At 43.0% G+C, this 18,612-nt stretch overlaps 1 protein-coding gene across 1 annotated transcript in view; it reads left to right on the forward strand.

The window, feature by feature from the left end:
- TAF3 (TATA-box binding protein associated factor 3) overlaps positions 1-18,411 on the forward strand; it is a 122,276-nt gene extending 103,865 nt beyond the window's left edge. Inside the window, exons 5-7 of the mRNA XM_027560172.1 lie at positions 12,230-12,485; positions 15,439-15,545; positions 16,479-18,411. Coding sequence (XP_027415973.1) covers positions 12,230-12,485; positions 15,439-15,545; positions 16,479-16,593 — 478 coding nt within the window. The 3' untranslated portion in view covers positions 16,594-18,411. The remainder of the gene's footprint in view (positions 1-12,229; positions 12,486-15,438; positions 15,546-16,478) is intronic.
- The last annotated feature ends 201 nt before the right edge of the window (positions 18,412-18,612 follow it).

An 18,612-nucleotide genomic window follows, 5' to 3' on the forward strand; every position in this document is an offset into this window, starting at 1 on the left:
AACCATAGGAAAAAGAAAACACTTTACAGGGTTCAAATTATACCCTCTTGTTGGAAGATCTCTAGGACAATATTTAGTTTCTAAATCTTATATAAAGAAATGATGCCTCTGACCCATGATCCAGGAAAGTGCTTTGAGGTTAGACTGTTTCCTCTCTTCTCTGTTATTGTTCCTGGAAGCCAGACAGAGGGCCCTTGTCCCCCTTGATTGAACGCTCCTGCTGAGTGTGGTTTGAAGGGTCTGTGGGGATCCAGTGCCACCTCCTGATTGTGTTAAAGTTCAAGGTGACTCCAAGCACCTCAGATTCCTTTAACAGGTATCCCAGGAATGAGGACCCAGAGTTACCCTTAGTCTATATTGAAGAGGAAACTAAAATACTGATCCTGAAGTTACAGATTCAGCATCTGTAGCTTGCAGGGGTGGTGTGAATGGGAAGAAAGAATGCATTCAAGTAAATCAGTGAATAACTGGGTCTGGCCTGACGGCCAAGCTTTGCCGTGATGCCAAGAGAGCAGGTAGGTTTAGCTGGCCTGGGACCAGCGCCTAATGTCATATTGGTCAGGTCAATACGGATGCTGTTGAGGTCCCCCTGGACTTATGTGCTGGAAGGGACGGTGAGTGTCCCTTGTGACCAGAGCCACTATGGGCTGGCCAAGTGGCAGCACAGTTGCCATGTTATTTGTTGTCCCAGTCTTGTCATTTACTGAGTCAGTTTATTTTGAGTAAGCCTAGGAAAATTGGGCTAACTTTTGGTGTCTGTGCATTTTGTCATTTCTGTGAAGGATATAAACAGAAGACAGTGGTGTAAGCCAGGGAGCACCTGAGGGGCGGGACTGCTTAGACAGGATTGTCAGAAGAGACATGTGGAGCATTAACTGTGTGGTTATATTTATAAAGCTCAAAATTCTATTAAAGGAGCATCTCATTTAAAAAGGCAACTTGAAGTATTGGTAGAGTATTAAGAGGAAAGGCCCTTGTATGTAGATTTGAGGATAACAGTGGTGGTTGGGGGTTACGGTCTTCCCCTCCTCACGTTTCTCCATGTCTCTTCAGGCTCTCCTCTCGCTGGCGCTGGGGAGGTGGGTTTGTCCTTTTCTCCGTCTGTCCTGTGGCTCTTTTGGGGGCGCGGGGCTGAGTGGCTGTCCTGCCACAGTATCATTTGGTCTGGTTGGTGGGGCTGCTATACTGGAGAAGTTTGGAGCTGGTCTTGCTCTCAGGGCACTGCTGCCCTGGCTCAGAGAGCTCACCAGGGACGGGTAATGAGTTGGGCCCCTCCACACATCCAGCCGGCTTCCCAAGTGGCGCTAGTGGTAAAGAACCAATGCAGAAGACATAAGGGACACAGGTTCAATCCCTGGGTCAGGAAGATCCCTTGCAGGAGGAAATGGCAACCCACTCTAGTACTCTTGCCTAGAGAATCCCAAGGACAGAGGAGCCTGGTGGGCTACAGTCCAAAGGGTCGCAAGGCTTCAGACACGACTGAGTGACTTAGCATACGCACATCTGGTCATGCTCAGTCATTGTTCCAGGTAATACCCGATACTGTATTTGGTCAAGTGACCCAGAATCGTTTTGTGTCACTTTCATGAAAATAATATCATTACCATTAATAATTCTAAATTTTCTTTTGTCTGAGAGGGCACAATAGATACTCTCTGTTACAAGTTTAATCCTTTTCCCAAAATGCACACAATTTGCCAAAGTATTTTTCATTGACCACTTTACTGCTGGCAACTAGAGTTTTCCTTCTGCTAACACTTTGTCACCATAGCCATGAGTATTATCAGATTTCTTACAATTCAGGAAATTCTTTGATTAATCAGACCTCTCTTAGCAGAGGTACTGAACATTGGATGCTTTCCTTTTCCTGTAAGTAATTTAGTTTTTTGTTGCAGTTTATAGAGTTTAGTTTATGCCTGGGAGGAGGCTTCTTTTTAAAAAATTTATTTATTTTTAATTAAAGGATAATTGCTTTACAATATTGTGTTGGTTTCTGCTGTACATCAACATGAATCAGCCAAAGATACATATGTCCCCTTTCTCTTGAACTGAGGCTGCTTAATAGATGTAATTTCTAAATTATCTATATATACCATAAAAATGGAAGCTAAAACTTTTTGCTCATTAATCCTGAAAAATAAATGGTTAACCTTTAAAAATGTAAAGCAAGTATAGGTATTTGCTGTCTTTTCTGTGATCCAAACTTTTCTGATTAACTCTTTTTGACAGTACAACCAGAAATAGAGGATAACTATGCACAATTACAAAAGTAACCATTTAAAATATTTTTAAAGAAGGTAAGCATTTTATGTTCTTATGTAACCAGATTTAACTGAAAGACATTTAATAGGTAAAATGTGTATAGTGGTATTTTAGTGGCAAGTTCTTTAGAAAAATAATAGCAAATTATTTTTATTTCACTTTCTGCATATTTTCCTACACTTAAAATGTTGTTTATTCGTATGTAGCTTTTTTCTAGTTTAAATAAATTTAAGAGTGACTTAGAGAACATAAAATAAAGATACTGGAAAATACAAGGAAACCAAGAACAAGGTAAGGAAAAAAGAAAATTTGTACATCAGATATGATCACGACTTCCTAGCAATAAGGGCAGAGTGAGATACATTTTTTTAAAAAGAAGGTACCCCTTAGTTTCTCAGGAGAGACAACGTTTTTCAAGATGCTAAATTTGAAGTTTTATTTCCATAGGAACCTAACGGCAAAATAGCCGTCTTCCATAGCAGCTTTTACAGCAGATAAAAGGTGTTTTTTTCTTTGACTGTTTCTTAGACCAACCCCTAGTCCAAGGATGTAGCCTCGGAGCACACGCAGTGCAGGTGCTTCATAAAGAGTCCTCCCTTCTCCAGCGAAACACTTCTCATGCTTTCTATTTGTCAGGACTCTGGGCGCAGTAACAGAAACCCTAATCAAACTAGCTCAAACCATGGTTAAAGCGGTTTATTTGACTTTAGGCAAGGTGACTTTAACCAAGGTTCAAAACGTGTCATTAAAACTCTGCTTACTTTCTTTTTCTCTGTCTGGCTTCTGTGTGGAGGCAGAGATGGTCCCAGTTGCTCTTGGCCGGCGTGGTTCTTTCTGTACTCATAGGCTGAAGCCCCCTACTTGACAGCACCCCTTGTTGGGTCCCATCCTGGAGCCAGCCAGCCCCAGTAGAGGGGATGGAGCCCTGTTGGAGAGGGCTGGTAGGTTCCAGAAGCAGAGAAGGGCGCTTCCACTGGGATAAGGGGGAGGGGCAGGCAGAAACGATTGATATGCTTTTCTCTTATGTAGAGAAAGGCAGTCAAGTTCATGTTTTAATAAAAGCATGCTGAAGAGGCAGAGCAAGGGAGCTTGTTGTTTAAAAAAAAAAAAAGATGATCCTTTAGAAATAAAGTTCAAGAACATTTCAGACCATCATCCCGTCGGACTTGGAAGGCCTTTTGTTCTTCTATTTTTAATTTGTTTCCCTTGCAGTAAAACTGTCTGCTTTGATTTAAAAAAAAAAAAAAAAAAAAGATTGAAAAGTGTTGATAGTTTTCTTTGTTTTGCCCTGGTTAACTTGCCGCTGACACAGAAACATTTCATAGGTATTTTGCCTGTATGAGAAGCTATCTAACAAGAACAGTGACCCCCCAAAAAATTAATAAATAAGAACAAAAAACTTAAGAATGACTGTATTTAAAATCTATGGCAAATAACTTATTTTTAATGCTAGTGAAATATGGTACCATGACAAATGAAATTTCCTAGCCACTGAACAATGAGAACACAAATTGTGGGTGGTAGCCATTATTCTTGCTACTTTTTGTACTTATATTGATAAATTCAACAGACCCAAACCCATATATCTCAGTTATAATTCCAAGAGGAAGCAGGTCGTTAACATTTTTCTTTCTTGGGTCTTCAGCCCTTTTCTGATATTTTCCAGACTGGGAGGATCTTGACCTTCTTAGAGCACTCTCTCTTTTTTACCCAGCTAAAGTTTAGATGAAATCCGCAAGTTTGATTTCTTCCCCTGACACATGGTAGTTTGTCGACTATTGCCAAAGATTCAGTGTATCCAAGAGGAAAAAAAAATAGTATGCTGTCAGAAAAACTGGCTTCAGGTTTTGGGAAATGTTTTTACTACCCAGTAAAACAAGTGGAAAGATTATAATCAAAGCATTTCCATCTTACTTGTAAACAATTACAGCAGTCCTTACACGGATGCCACATTAGAAGACTGGGGAAAATTTACTGGATTCCATTCTAATGCAATTAGAGCTAATTTTGTTCTTTAAATGAATAAAAGGTCAGCTAGTAAATCTAGCTTATCTTGCGTCCAGACTTCAATAAATTGTTTTATTTAATTTGTTGTAAAAGATCTTATCCTTAATGGGTCTAGGTCTTATTTAGTTCACTTAGGTTTTAAAATATTTATGACCACCTTTTTAGATATGATTTGAATGATAGTTGGAAAGTTCCTCCCTGCTGTGTTATCAAGGCCCAGGATCACTAATTGAGTGAATATAGGAAGGTACTTAAGATTTGTTATCTAGAAAAAGCTGATGTGAACTTCCAGAATTTAAATGTTCTTTAACCTGTGACAGGCAGAGGTGATTTAGCTATATCATGGTAACCTTTTGGATACTGTCTTACCTATAATTTCCCCTAAAGATCAAACTACTTGCACTTCTAGTGTTTAAAGAGAATGTATCCCTCCTAATGAGAACATTCTTATTATTACTGACGACAACACAGAAAATTTAAATCCTTCGCATCCTATCCTTCCTGTCGTTTTATAGGGCTGGCTCAGATGGTGAAAAATCTGCCTGCTATGCAGAAGAGTTTTGATCTGGGTTTGATCCCTGGGTTGGGAAAATCCCCTTGGAGAAGGGAATGGCAACCCGCTCCACAATTCTTGCTTGGAGAATCCCATCGATAGAGGATCCTGGCCGGCTACAGTTGTGGAGTTGCAAAGAGTCAGACACGGCTGAGCAACTGAGACTTTCACTTCAATATTAAAATATTTCCGTAGGGACTTTAGGGGCACAGTGCAATGTTTCTTCCTCTCTGTCCCCGCCCTGGCCTCCTTGTGAGATGAACACTCGCATCCCAGCCCGACCTCTGTGACGGAGAACCCACACGGGTTGGGTTCGGGGACTTGTCCCTGCGGGGACTGACTGGCTGCATCGCCCCTGTTTGGATTCACTCTTCCAGGTTCCAGAGCTGCACCTGTCCTCGCGGCTTGTCCTTCAGCCTGGTCCAGAAAGGAGCCCAGCATCCCTCCTGACCTTCAGGACCCGTTCCTTCTCCATCCCCACCTTTCCTGGCCCCGCCCCGCCCCCCCCCCCTTTGTTACCTCCTCCCGTCTGTATCTTCTCTTCCCTTCTCCAGTCTTCCCTTGGGTTCTGCCATCCTGACCCTCACACACACACGCCCACTAGCCTCCCCTCCAGGTGAGGGAAAAGTCATGTAGATGCCTCTTCTCATTTTCACTTTTCAAAACGTATTCCTTATATGGACTTTCTTCCAATTCCTCCCCTCCCCCCCCCCCGCCCCCCCAGTTTTATTCCTCAACTCACCACATCCTGGTTTCTGCTCTGGAAACTTTCCTGAAGCTTCTCATTAAGATGATTAAATGCATCCTGAGACAAATGCTACAGCCCTGAGACTTCATCCTTCCTGTTCTTCCAATACCTTCTTCCCCCCACACCCTTTTTGAAAACCTCTAGTCCTTGTTTTCCATGACACGATGCTCTCTTTCTCCATCACTGCTTCTGTTTTTCTTTGATCACTTTCTCTTCTTGCCCTTGATCCACCACTCTGTTATTTCTCCCTAAATTTTCTTTTTTTTCTTTTCAAAGTTAGGCAATAATGATTCCCAAATCTTTCCTTCCAGCTCAGATTTCTCCCTAAGATGCGGCCTAGTCTGCCCAGTTACCTGCTAAAAAGCCCAAGTGGGAGGACCAGAGAGGCATTTCAAACATGTGCTTAGAATCTTAATCAATTATTTCTGCTTCTTTAGCCCACAAAGGTGGAAAGTATATATATATATGTGTGTGTGTGTGTGTGTGTGTGTGTGTGTGTGTGTGTGTGTGTGTATTTATTTCTCTGGGCTTCCTTGCTGGCTCAGGCTAAAGAATCTGCCTGCCAAGCAAGAGATGCAGGTTTGATCCCTTGGTTAGGATGATCCCTGGAGGAGGAAATGGCAACCCACTCCAGTATTCTTACTGGGATAGTCCCATGGACAGAGGACCCTGGTGGCTACAGTCCATGGAGTCACAAAAGAGACATGACTTAGTGACTAAAACAACAACAGCAACAACAGCATCTACATATGTAGCACAGGCTATAAATGTATATTTTTTTCATGCTATTTACAGAGGAAGGTAAAAGTTCATGTAAAGCATGATCATTTTGGATAAAGACACAACAGCTATTATCAAAGTTTAATATATTTTAAAGTAATATCGTTGGGTTTTCCAAGCACAACCTCAGTCATAACTGAATATTACAACACTATAGTGAGACACAGATCTTAATCACAATCTTATTCATTTTTCTAGTTCACTGAATATCATCTTCCTGCTTTTAATGTTTTCATATAACTGGGATGTTATTTAACCCTACAATGAATGAATAAACGAATGAATGAGTGCTTGCTCATCTTTTATAGTTAACTTGCATACTTTCATGTGTAAGCACCTCATCCTTCTCTGTAGACTCCTGGCCCAGAAAGTATTAAAAGTGAGGTTTCATCAGTCCCTACTGTTCAGTTTCATTTGGTTTGGCTTTTTCTTATTGAAGGCACCCTTTCTTTGCTGGAGAGAAGCAGAAGCTTTTCTAACATCACAAAATCTTTTACAAGTTCTGACTCCGGGGAATTTGTTTTTTTTCCAAAAGAACCCTGGCCTTGTCCTGGAAAACACCTTCATGGTCTTACATGTTTTAAAAATTATTTTGCATTTGAAAAATACTAATTTTGATTATATACATAGTAAAAATGTCAGAAATACACTTGTGCAAGTGGCAAATTTGGATCAGATGTTGTGTCTTCTCTCAGGAACATAGATATAAACAATCATAACAGAAGGTAGAAAGTGTGAAAATCTGTAAGAGATACATCTCAACTGATCCAGATGTTCAAGTTGATTACTTCCAGCCCAAAAGGATCAGAAAAGACTTGGGTGGAGCTGAATTTGAGGAGAGTCTCAAGTGCTGTCCTCCTGAAGTCACTGTGTATGGGGGGGGGTGGTGCTGGCTATGTCACCAACAAGATAGACATGGAGGTTCATTCTTTTCTGTTTATTTTTTACTTGTAGGCAGTTTTATAACTTAAAATTTCTGGATGTGTAAGACATTTCCTTGCCTCCAAAGTTGAGACTGTATAATAAGATGTGTTCAGAGAAGTCTTGCTTTCCATCCTATCCCTCTGCTTTTATCCTCATGGCGCTACACCTTACCATTTTTGTTTCTTTTTTAAATTATCTTTTTGTCTATCTTTCTGAAAATACTGTGAAGAAAGACACATTTTTATTTATCTAAGCACTCTTGTCCTTCTAGACCATTTTACAGATTTTGAACATCTGACAGTAGAAGTCTAATCACTTGGGGATCTCCTTTGGAAAGGAACAGTCTACAGTGGCTATATTTTCCTCTAATTACTTCATGCAATCTGTTTCATTTTTCAAATAGGTCATGCCTGAATTAAAAGATAAAATGTTTGCCACTTGGTATGTACTTGGGCTATGACAAGATAAGATGATGTAAATATTCAAGAGGCAAGCCATGAGCTTGAGGAATTAACTGCATTTGCAGTTATGTGCTAATTATATGAGCACTCAGAGTTGAGCTGTAAGGATCAAGAAGAAGAAGGATAATGACTGATTTGAAGAATCAACATAACACCAATTCTCATAATTGTCTTTGGGTATTTGTTCCTTTTGATCACATGTGAAATATGGAAATGACTGTGTTACAGTTCGTTGTTTTAAGTCCTGATGCTCTCAAATATAATTTCTCCTAAATTCTAGGTATTTATTTTTGTTCCTAATTGAGATGAATTAAATACTAATTAAATACTTGGTATATTAATTTTCTATTTCCACATAACTAATGACCCCAAAACTTAACAGCTAAAGCCATAAACATATATTACTTCCCAGTTTCCCGTGGGTCAGGAATTTGGGGTGGTTTTGACTCCAGTCTCCATCAAGCCACTGCCCTGGGCCTCGGTCACTGGAAGGCCTCCCCAGGGCTGGAGAATGGCCTGTGGGCTCAAACGGTGCTGTGGGTAGGAGGCCCCACTGGCCGGTCACATGGGCCTCTTCCTAAGGCAGATTCAGCATCGTCATGACTTAGCCTCTGGCTTCCCCAGAGCTCTTGATCCGAAAGAGAGCAGGACAGGCGCTGCAGTGTCTCTCATGACCTAGGTGGACGTCACATGTAGCTGTTTCACAATAGCCCGTTAGCAGCCGTCCAAGTCAGAACCCACCCAGGCTGTGAGGAGACTACCCCAGGGCAGGAGGGGCTGCTGCAGGCAGCCTACCGCTCTTGGGCCTAGTATTTCTGGGACTTTTAAAAGAAAAGTAAGAATGCAAAACGGTGAAGTCTTATAACCAATGACGCAGCAGTGCTGGTACGGCAACCACACTAATACTCGGTGAAAGCCCAGTGGTCTCTTTTTGGTAAGGAGGGTTAGTTTACAGTACACCATGGGAATCTGTTTCACGTGTTTCTCAAAAGATGCACAGAATTGCTGAGATTGATCAGAGGTTTCAATATGAAGAAGAAAAGCAAGTTAGAATCCCAGGGATGGGGGAGCCTGGTGGACTGCCGTCTATGGGGTCCCACAGAGTCGGACACGACTGAAGTGACTTAGCAGCAGCAGCAGCAGCTTTATCAAAGTGAGTTTTCTCCAAAACATCAAACAACTTCCCCGTTGAAAAACTGATGTAAAATTCACGGAGGCACTGACAGTAGATTTTACCTATGGCATCATTTTGTTGCCATTTAAAAATGGCTCTTGGCTTCTAAGGGTGAGTAAGTGAGCCATTGTGAGGGAACTTGTGAACTTCGAGCAGTGAGTAGCCTCTCATTTGGACTTTGATGACTCTGATGGCCGGCCTCACAGTGTTTGCACACAATTGCTGACTGGTGAGGATCTTTAAATTCCCCCTGGTAGAGTTCCGGGGTTGGAAGAACAGAGAAGGCGATGTCTGAAAGTAGGAAACTACAAAGGTTGACGGTGAAGACCAGTGGGAACCCAAAATTATTTTTACGATGATCAGATTAGGTCGAGGGATGACGGTTTGTGTTACAACTGAGGAGAAGTTATATCATGTGATACCGTTACCTATTTTTTCGATAATGTCCAAAACTAAAGCCATAATAAAAGAGTTGTTCTTAAAACTCTGCCTCCAGTTACCTCAAAAGTAATGGAGCAGCTGGAATCAACAATAGCTTTCAAATTCTCGTCAGTTTTCTTGTGGATTTCAAAAGAGTTGGGAAAGGCAGGTCCCTTTAGAGCCTGCATAACACCAGTCTGTATGCAGGTCAGGAAGCAACAGTTAGAACTGGACATGGAACAACAGACTGATTTCAAATAGGGAAAGGAATACATCAAGGCTGTATATTGTCACCCTGCTTATTTAACTTATATGCAGAGTACATCATGAGAAACGCTGGGCTGGGTGAAGCACAAGCTGGACTGAAGGTTGCCGGGAGAAATATCAATAACCTCACATACGCAGGTGACACCACCCATGGCAGAAAGTGAAGAAGAACTAAAGAGCCTCTTGATGAAAGTAAAAGAGGAGAGTGAAAAAGTTGGCTTAAAACTCAGCATTCAGAAAACTGAGATCATAGCATCTGGTCCCATCACTTCATGGCAAATAGATAGGGAAACAGTGGAAAAAATGAGAGACTTTATTTTCTTGGGCTATAAAATCACTGCAGATGGTGACTGCAGCCATGAAATTAAAAGATGCTTGCTCCTTGGAAGAAAGGTTATGACCAACCTAGACAGCATATTAAAAAGCAGAGACATTACTTTGCCGACAAAGGTCTGTCTACTCAAAGCTATAGTTTTTCCAGTAGTCATGCATGGATGTGAGAGTTGGATTATAAAGAAAGCTGAGTGGCAAATAATTGATGCTTTTAAACTGTAGTGTTGGAGAAGACTCTTGAGAGTCCTTTGGACTGCAAGGTGATCCAACCAATCTATCCTAAAGGAAATCAGTCCTGAATATTCATTGGAAGGACTGATGCTGAAGCTGAAATTCCAATACTTTGGCCACCTGATGTGAAGGACTGACTGATTTGAAAAGACCCTGATGCTGGGAAAGACTGAAGGTGGGCCGAGAAGGGGACGACAGAGGATGAGATGGTTGGATGGCATCACTGACTCAATGGACATGAGTTTGAGTAGACTCTGGGAGTTGGTGATGGATAGGGAGGCCTAGTGTGCTGCAGTCCATGGGGTCACAAAGAATTGGACACGACTGAGCACCTGAACTGAACTCCAGTCTGCTCTCCTGGAAGCAAAAAATTAGTACATATTTTGTCTCATCAACACTGAGTACCCACTTTAGTGTTTTTTCTTTTGCTATTCAGAAAATTTGAATGAGAAATATATATATATCTCAATATGTACCATATTTAAAGGAATAATTAATTGAACTAGAATAATTCAATTGAATTGGAGGAATAGACATTTGGAAGGATTATCTTTATTAATTATTTTCATGAAAGGGCCATTTCTCTAAATTGGAAAATAAGCAGATTTATTCTGGTAGGTATTTCTGAGACCTCAGGTATTGCCCCATAAACTGATCAGTAGTCTGTTTACATCCATTGGCTTCACTGCTAATGCTAAACCATGGGTACCATTCACAAGCCTTGAAGGTAAGGGAGACACTAGATCCTAACTTTCCTTTTCAGAAAAAAAGAAATGATAATTACATGACATGACGTGTTAAAGGTATTAGCTGAAGCCACGGCAGTAATCAGATTGGAATGTATAAATGTGTCAAACTGACGCATTGTGCAGTCAGACTTACACGAGGTTACCTGTTGGTTAGATCTCAGTTATAAAAAACTAAGTGAGGAAAGCTTGTTACCAATGATAAATATAATGTGTATTGTTTATATACTCGAAATGCCTAAAACAGCAGTGGGGTGCACTGTTTATGGGCATCTGCAGAAAAAGCTCAAAGAACAAAAACATGGAAACATGCCTGCTAGCCGGGGGACAGTGGACCCTTCTGGAGGAGCGAAGGGGGGAGGCCGGAAATAAACACACTTTCTCTATGGTTGATGTGTGCTGCTGCTGCTGCTGCTAAGTTGCTTCAGTCGTGTCCGACTCTGTGCGACCCCATAGACAGCAGCCCTCCGGGCTCCCCTGTCCCTGGGATTCTCCAGGCAAGAACACTGGAGTGGGATGCCATTGCCTTCTCCAATGCATGAGAGTGAAAAGTGAAAGTGAAGTCGCTTAGTTGTGTCCGACTCGAGCGACCCCATGGACTGCAGCCCACCAGGCCCCTCCATCTACGGGATTTTCCAGGCAAGAGTACTGGAGTGGGGTGCCATTGCCTTCTACTGATATATACTGCCCCCTGCCAAATAAAGGAACTTTGTGTAAACAAAAGAAGAAGAAATAGTTTGAGGACCAAATGGGCAGGCCTCAGTTCAAAGCCTGCCACTCATTTACCCAAACTCCGTTCTCTCTCTACTCCTGTTTCCTTGTTTATAAAACAAGGGTCACTGCAGCTTTGAAGTTGCCCTGAGGACTGAATGGGGGTAATGTGTGGGAAGTACCTAGTGTAACACCTAACTGCTTAGAGGTGCTCAGCATCTAGTGCTTTTAAATGACTTGCGTAAGGTCACACCCCAGCCTGTGGAAGACGTAGGGTTTGACCTCAGACCTCCTGGTTCTGAGTCTAGTTCTTCCCCGGCTTGGGTTCTATGAAGAAGGCAGTGTTGATGCAGAAACAGAGCAGCGGGCAGCTCTGACCATGGAAAGGAGCTGGAGCCCCTGCCTGTTTCCTGCTGCCCAGCCTGTCTCCCTGCCCTGATCATGGAGAAGCCACTTGGGCAAGAGCCTTGCAGCCTGAGCTCTGCCTCTCTCTGAACTCTCTGAGACGTCTTTCGCTGCTAGAAGAATCAAGTGATTGTGCCATCGTGTTTGTAGCTACCTGGCTTGACTCAACTGTGTGTTTTGATTTTTCCGTTTCTCTCTTGTTGACAGTGTCATCAGCAAAGTGGTCCCAGCCCCCGAGGCTAAGCCGGCACCTTCTCTGAACAGACCCAAGACGCCGCCCCCCGCCCCAGCCCCCGCCCCGGCCGCCATGCACGTCACCCCTGCCCCGGTGCCTTTGCCCCTCCTGGCCCCGGCCAGCGCACCCCTCGCCGGGATGCCCGCCCCAGCCCCTGCTGCTTCGGGAGCCGCCAGCTCCAAAGCCCCTGTCCGCAGTGTGGTCACGGAGACGGTCAGCACTTATGTGGTGAGCTGCTTTCTGTTTTGGGGAGTATTTAAGAGAAAGTCACTTAAGAGCTCTTTGCTCATGAAAATGTTTCCAATTAAAAAAGCAGTGTCAGATGTATCAACATTGAATTTCAGAAGCAATTCTTCATGACTGGAAAGGCATGTTCATTGCATCTTCAAGCCTTTGGCTGACAAGTATTGTGTTAGGATGTTTGCATAGTTAGTCTCCATAAATAATGTCAGAGCATTGTTTTTGTTACTCATCATTGTTTCGGAATATAACTATATATGTAGATATATACACACACACAAACATATATACAGCACAATCAGTGTATAAATATAGAGGTGAATAGTGGCAGTCAAACTCCTCATTGACTTTCTTGATCAAGCAGTGATTCACTTCAGAGAATAATTAGCATGACATGCACACATCTCATGGGCCAGCCACTCTTTCTGAGCAGGAGCACTAATTATAGTATCTCACTGGCTGAGGTCCAGGACATATCAGGGCCTGCAGAATGAATGAAAATGAACCTGTCAACCACAGAACTTCCTGAGTCCCAGGAAGTCTTCAGGTGGAAAAACTCCCCTTGACAAATGTGTTCACACGGTTGTCATGAGAGTGTTCTCCCCTGTTTCATCCCTACTCAGTACTATCAGGTCTAACTCAAGCCCTGAATTCAGTTGAGTAATAAAGAGGCTCTTTGGGCTCTGTAGTGTGACACACGAGCACATGACAAAAGGATTTCAGGCACGTGGCGGTCCCCAGTGAGCTGACACCGCGAGACCACAGAGTATGTAGCCTGAGATGTGTCCGCCTGGTGGTGGCGCGGATCTTTCAGAATAGATGTGCGTGGGAGGCGACAGGCTCGGACTCCTTCCGTTGTCGTTAAAAATCGTGCAAGTATTACATTTCTATACAGGCATTTTGAAAGGAAATTTCAATGAATCATTGTGTTTGAGGCACTATCATGATACAGAGGATAAGAAGAAAGTCTCAGAAGTCTTCAGAGAGGATATAAAGACATGAAATATTAAGGAGAAAATATTAAATTGTCAATTCAAACAACAATGGAAGACATGATACAAATATCTGTGGTCATTAAATCAGTGCATTCAAGGACCAGCTGCCACAGGTGTTTAATTGAGGCCAACGTCACCCCAAGATGGGTAAATCGAGGAGGACTTTATGCTTGATCTCATTGACCTCCATTTCTTCAGCTGTAACCAGGGATTGTTAGACTAGGTGATCCCTGTGGTGTGTTCTAGCTCTAAAATCTGATTCTCCAGTGGGTTTTTGAGTCAACTCCCTGGAGATAGATCAGACTTGCATAAACAGCGTAGATGAAAAGCCTCTGTCCCCTCAGAGACACTCTGTAGACAGAAGACAAACTGTGATTTGAAGGAAGGACACAGGCTGATTTTGTTGCTGCCCAATCTATGACACTGGAACTGGCACTGACATTCCTTCAGCTCCAGTCTCCCCATTTCTAACCTACCCAAGCATTGTTTTAGGAGGATGAAACCAAGTCAGGTGTTTTCGAAAGAGCCTAGTGAACTGCGAGGGGCTGGGCACTGTAGCAGATTTCTCATGTCACAGGGTCATGGCCTCCTAACTTCAAGAGTCAGCAGCAGGACAGGGCATGCATGGCAGCTTCAGGGCGCAGGGTGCTGGGCTGGCCTTCACCCCAGACAGCTGGCACAGGCCGACTGGTGGTCTCTCTGCTTGAAACTGGAGACGAGGCCCAAGTCGGGGATGTGGCTGCCCACAGATTTGTTCAGGAAACCTTTACAGCCTTGTCTGCTCTTGCAGAGACTTTCCAGAATGGCAGACCTTGAAATAGTTAGAATTCCGTGAGTTAGAATGAACCGTCTCTGCCCCCCATACACCCATCACACAAACACAAAAAACCGTTTTTCTTCTGCATATCCAGTCAGTGTTGTATATGAATGTACCAGGAGAGACTACAGCTTGCAAAATCAACTGAATGAAATTATATGCTGTGTGATCAGCAAAACTTTAAAAAATTAACTCTTAGTTATTGGTGGCTTTGAAAGCCTGTCATAGAATTGTCTCTTCCAGATTGGTCTTGTTCATGTGGAATTTGAGGAGGTGGTTCAGTTGGGAATGCTTCTTATTTGGAACTGCTAAGTCAAGTCCAGAGCACAGCATAATTGTTGCAAAATAACGTGAAAACGTGTGGCTCTCTGGCCTCCTGCGTCCCTTATTTCATTTGCCCTTTAGTTGATTGTACTTTGCTGAAAATGTCATAAAGGGAATGGAAAGTTACTTAGTAACAACTCTTTTATATCCTTGATCTTATCAGCCAGTTCAGGAGGAGGGTTTGGCTAATAAGTAATAAGGCGATATATGCACATAGGCCGTATTTATTAATCCCAGACCTGTGAATGCAGTGGAGGGAACAACACAGAGCTGAGCTAGGGAGCTTTCAGAAGTATCAGGCATTAGTAGTCATTCAGAACCTATGTGTTCCAGTATTTTTTTAGATAAAGGTGACTGTAGGTCACATGGCTCACAGAAATGATTATCAAATGTTTTGTTTTTATGACTTTCAAAAGACAGTTTAAAATAGCCATTAAAAATGTCTTGGGAGTTCCCTGATGGCCTAGTGATTAGGACTCGGCACTTCCGTTGCCAGGGCCCAGGTTCAGTCCCTGGTCAGGGAACTAAGATCTTGCAAACCATGCAACATGGCAAAAAAAAAAAAAAAAAAAGTAGAAGAAAGGTCTTATCATTGAACTCTTAGTAGCATTTTTTTTTCCATATGATGCCAGGATAGTGAGGGCCATGATCACAGCTTTAATAAATTGTTAGCTCCTGGGTTTTTTGGTCTGTTCGTTTAGTCTGTCAGTTTATTAGCTCCACAGGATGTAGTAATCCTTATAATGCCCTTTTTGGGATTTCTTTTTTCTCAATGCCTCTCTGGTTTCCTTCCCCCCGCCCCCAGATCCGAGACGAGTGGGGAAACCAGATCTGGATCTGTCCCGGCTGCAACAAGCCCGATGATGGGAGCCCCATGATCGGCTGTGACGACTGTGACGACTGGTACCACTGGTGAGTCCCCTGCGGGACACGAGGGGAGAGGCTCAGCACACGAGTGGCCCCGGCCCATGCAGGCTCTTGTCCCAGGGCAGCTCGTCTCCCGGGAAGAGCGTCTGGAGCAGAATCCCTGTGCCAAGAGAATGGCGTTCGTATTGTTTCCAAAAATTAGTCTTTAGACTGTGGCTCTTCAGCCTAAATTCAATGTGTCTCTTAGTGCACGTATTCTTTAGAAAGGGAAAAGGAGATACAGGGGGTTGGTTCCCTTCCCTTTCTTGTCATTCATTTTCTGTAGCAGCTGCAGAAACACTGAGGGACCCCGTAAACACTGCCATAAAGTGCAGGAGTACCGGGGCGGCTCGGGTGGCTTCCCCGGCTCCTCAGCGCCCTCCCCAAACTGAAGGCGCAGCATCAGGACGCATGCAGACCGTCTCGCTGTGTGATCTTGAAAATATCAGATATGAAAGATAGGCATCCACTTAGTCACACGCTATACAATGTCTCTGAGATAAAGACAAAGCCGTGGCTCAGAACAATTAGACTATTTCTGGCTGAAAGGATGAATGAGCTAATTAATGTCTCCAGCAGGGCCTGGGGAAGGGGCTCGTGTAAGGTGATCACCCACACGCCCAGCAGGAGTGCAGCAGCGTCTGTCCGCCAGACCTGGTGACTTGGGTGTCCAGTAAATGCACCTTGAAAGTGAAAGTCGCTCAGTCGTGTCTGACTCTTTGTGACCCCATGGACTATACAATCCGTGGAATTCTCCAGGCCAGAATACTGGAGTGGGTAGCCTTTCCCTCTTTCAGGGGAGCTTCCCAACCCAGGGATCAAAGCCATAAACCTAACAGATTATTGAATGATGTGAAATTCCTGAAGAATGTAGGACAGGAAGATGTGTGTCACTGAAGCCTGTTTGTCTGAAGTGCCTTTTGCTTGGTTCCCGTGTAGGCCCTGCGTGGGGATCATGGCCGCGCCCCCAGAAGAGATGCAGTGGTTCTGCCCCAAGTGCTGCAACAGGAAGAAGGATAAAAAGCACAAGAAGCGGAAGCACCGGGCACACTGATGCCTGGAGCGGGGGTGCCCCCGCCCACCCCCCACCGCATCGCCCCGGACGCTGAGCCCAGCCAGACTGAGGACAGAACACGCGCCCCCCCCCACCCCCGGGGGCTCTGCGAGGGCCCCCGGCCGAGGGCCACGTGGTCGCCCCCGGAGAAAGACTCTCATGCACGGGGCGGGGGGGGCCTCGCCTCCGTTTCCTATTACCAGTGACAAGTATTATTAATAAAAAGACTATAATCTTTCCTTTCGATTTTCCTCAATTCTCTCCAGGGCCTTTTCCTTAAGGTGTTAGCTGAGAAGATGGCGTGTGGCCCGCCCTGACCGTGCCCGAGGGTGACGTGGGTCGGCTGTGTGTGTCTCCAGCCTCCTCCCCTCTGTAGTCAGATAATCGTAATCACATGAAAGAAAACTCCAGGGGGAGTGTCAGTAAATATTTTTGTGATGAAAAATATATGAAGCTTCCCCACCCTGCACCCCCTGTTTTTAGTACTAACATGTAAAATGTTCAGGCTTTTTGTGAAATACCTTATATTTTTTAAGAAAAAGGTTTCTATCATGTCCTGTTGGCTCTTCTGTGGTTTGTTTTTGTTGACTCTCCCACCTGTCCTCTCTCTCTGTCATCCCCCAACTCTGCCCTTTCCTCCAAACTGCTTGTGGTCTTCTCATGGATTACCCATCTCATCAGCTTGTAGGAAAACTCTGCACACCAGGAGATCTCCCCTAATGTAAATAATAAATATTTATGAAGTAGTTATTTTTAAAAATTTTTTATCGTGTTTAATTCTGGCTTTCTGTGAAACGCGCTGCGGTTTCAGCCCCATCTGTAATTACTGCTGTACATAAGCAAAGAAGGCTGGAAAAAAAAGAGCCGTACGTAAGTTCAAAGTTACCTACCTTGAGCTGAACCCTCGCAGAACACTGGGGGGAGGACCTGAGCAGTTGGAAGGAAAACAAGGCAATTTAAATCTATGGCTTATGATTTGAAATTGTTTTGTTATTTCTTCTATTTCTGTAAATTTCTTTGACTTCCTTTTGTTTCAAAGGACATGTAGATTCCCCGAAAGTAAAAAAAAAAAAAAAAAAAAATACTGTAGCATTTTGTGTTTATATTGTTTTATTTCTGCAAATCTGTTCATTGATATTGTGGTTTAAGGCTGAAATGAAGTATATTATGCAATTTTTTTTTAAAAGAAAACTCATCAAATTTCAGGGTATCACAAAACTTTATTATATTACTATACTGCCCACTATTTATTATATGTTAATAGATGTCTGAGAGATAAACCAAATATTTTATTTTTAATGTAAAACATCAAATTTAATTTTATTAGCATATTTTAGCAACTTTGGAATAAATATGGACTTTTACTTGATTTTGAAATAATCCCAACTTGGGCCAGTGTTAATGGATATCTTGAATGCTAGAATATGGGCTTTGAACCTAATACAAATATATTAATAGAAATTGTGATTTTTTTTCAAATGCCAAGTAAATTGATATTAGTGTATGAATTAATCATATTTTAAAACATATTATGTGGTTAGAGAAATGAGGTTTTCTGCTGTGAATGTTAAATTGCAGATCAGTGTCACCCTCTTGAGTGCAGTATCTCATTGCCCTCCTTGTTCTAGAAGCCAACATTTTTCTATGCCTACAAAGAAAGCATCTATGTTGAGATACATGGTTTTGTTCTATTGATTTGAGATCATCCTAAATACTTTATACAATATTTTCACATGCACAGAATCTACCCCATTAGTGCTTTTTGGAGAGGGATGAAGGTGGGGAAGTGCAAAATAAAGGATTATTGGCTATTTCATAGTTTGCTTTTCCATTTTCTTTACTTAGGATTTAGTTCCTCAAGGCATGGTCAGTGGATCTGACCTTGCCACATCTAAGTGAGCTGGTCATGCCACTGAAATCAGAATGCAGTGCCGATATAGAACTTTCCCCCAGTCCCGCTGTCTGAGAGACCTCAGCCCACAGGACACTGAAGGAATTTCAATCAGTTCGTTGTCTTTT

This window comes from Bos indicus x Bos taurus, chromosome 13, assembly GCF_003369695.1.
Source record: "Bos indicus x Bos taurus breed Angus x Brahman F1 hybrid chromosome 13, Bos_hybrid_MaternalHap_v2.0, whole genome shotgun sequence".
Lineage (NCBI taxonomy): Eukaryota > Metazoa > Chordata > Mammalia > Artiodactyla > Bovidae > Bos > Bos indicus x Bos taurus.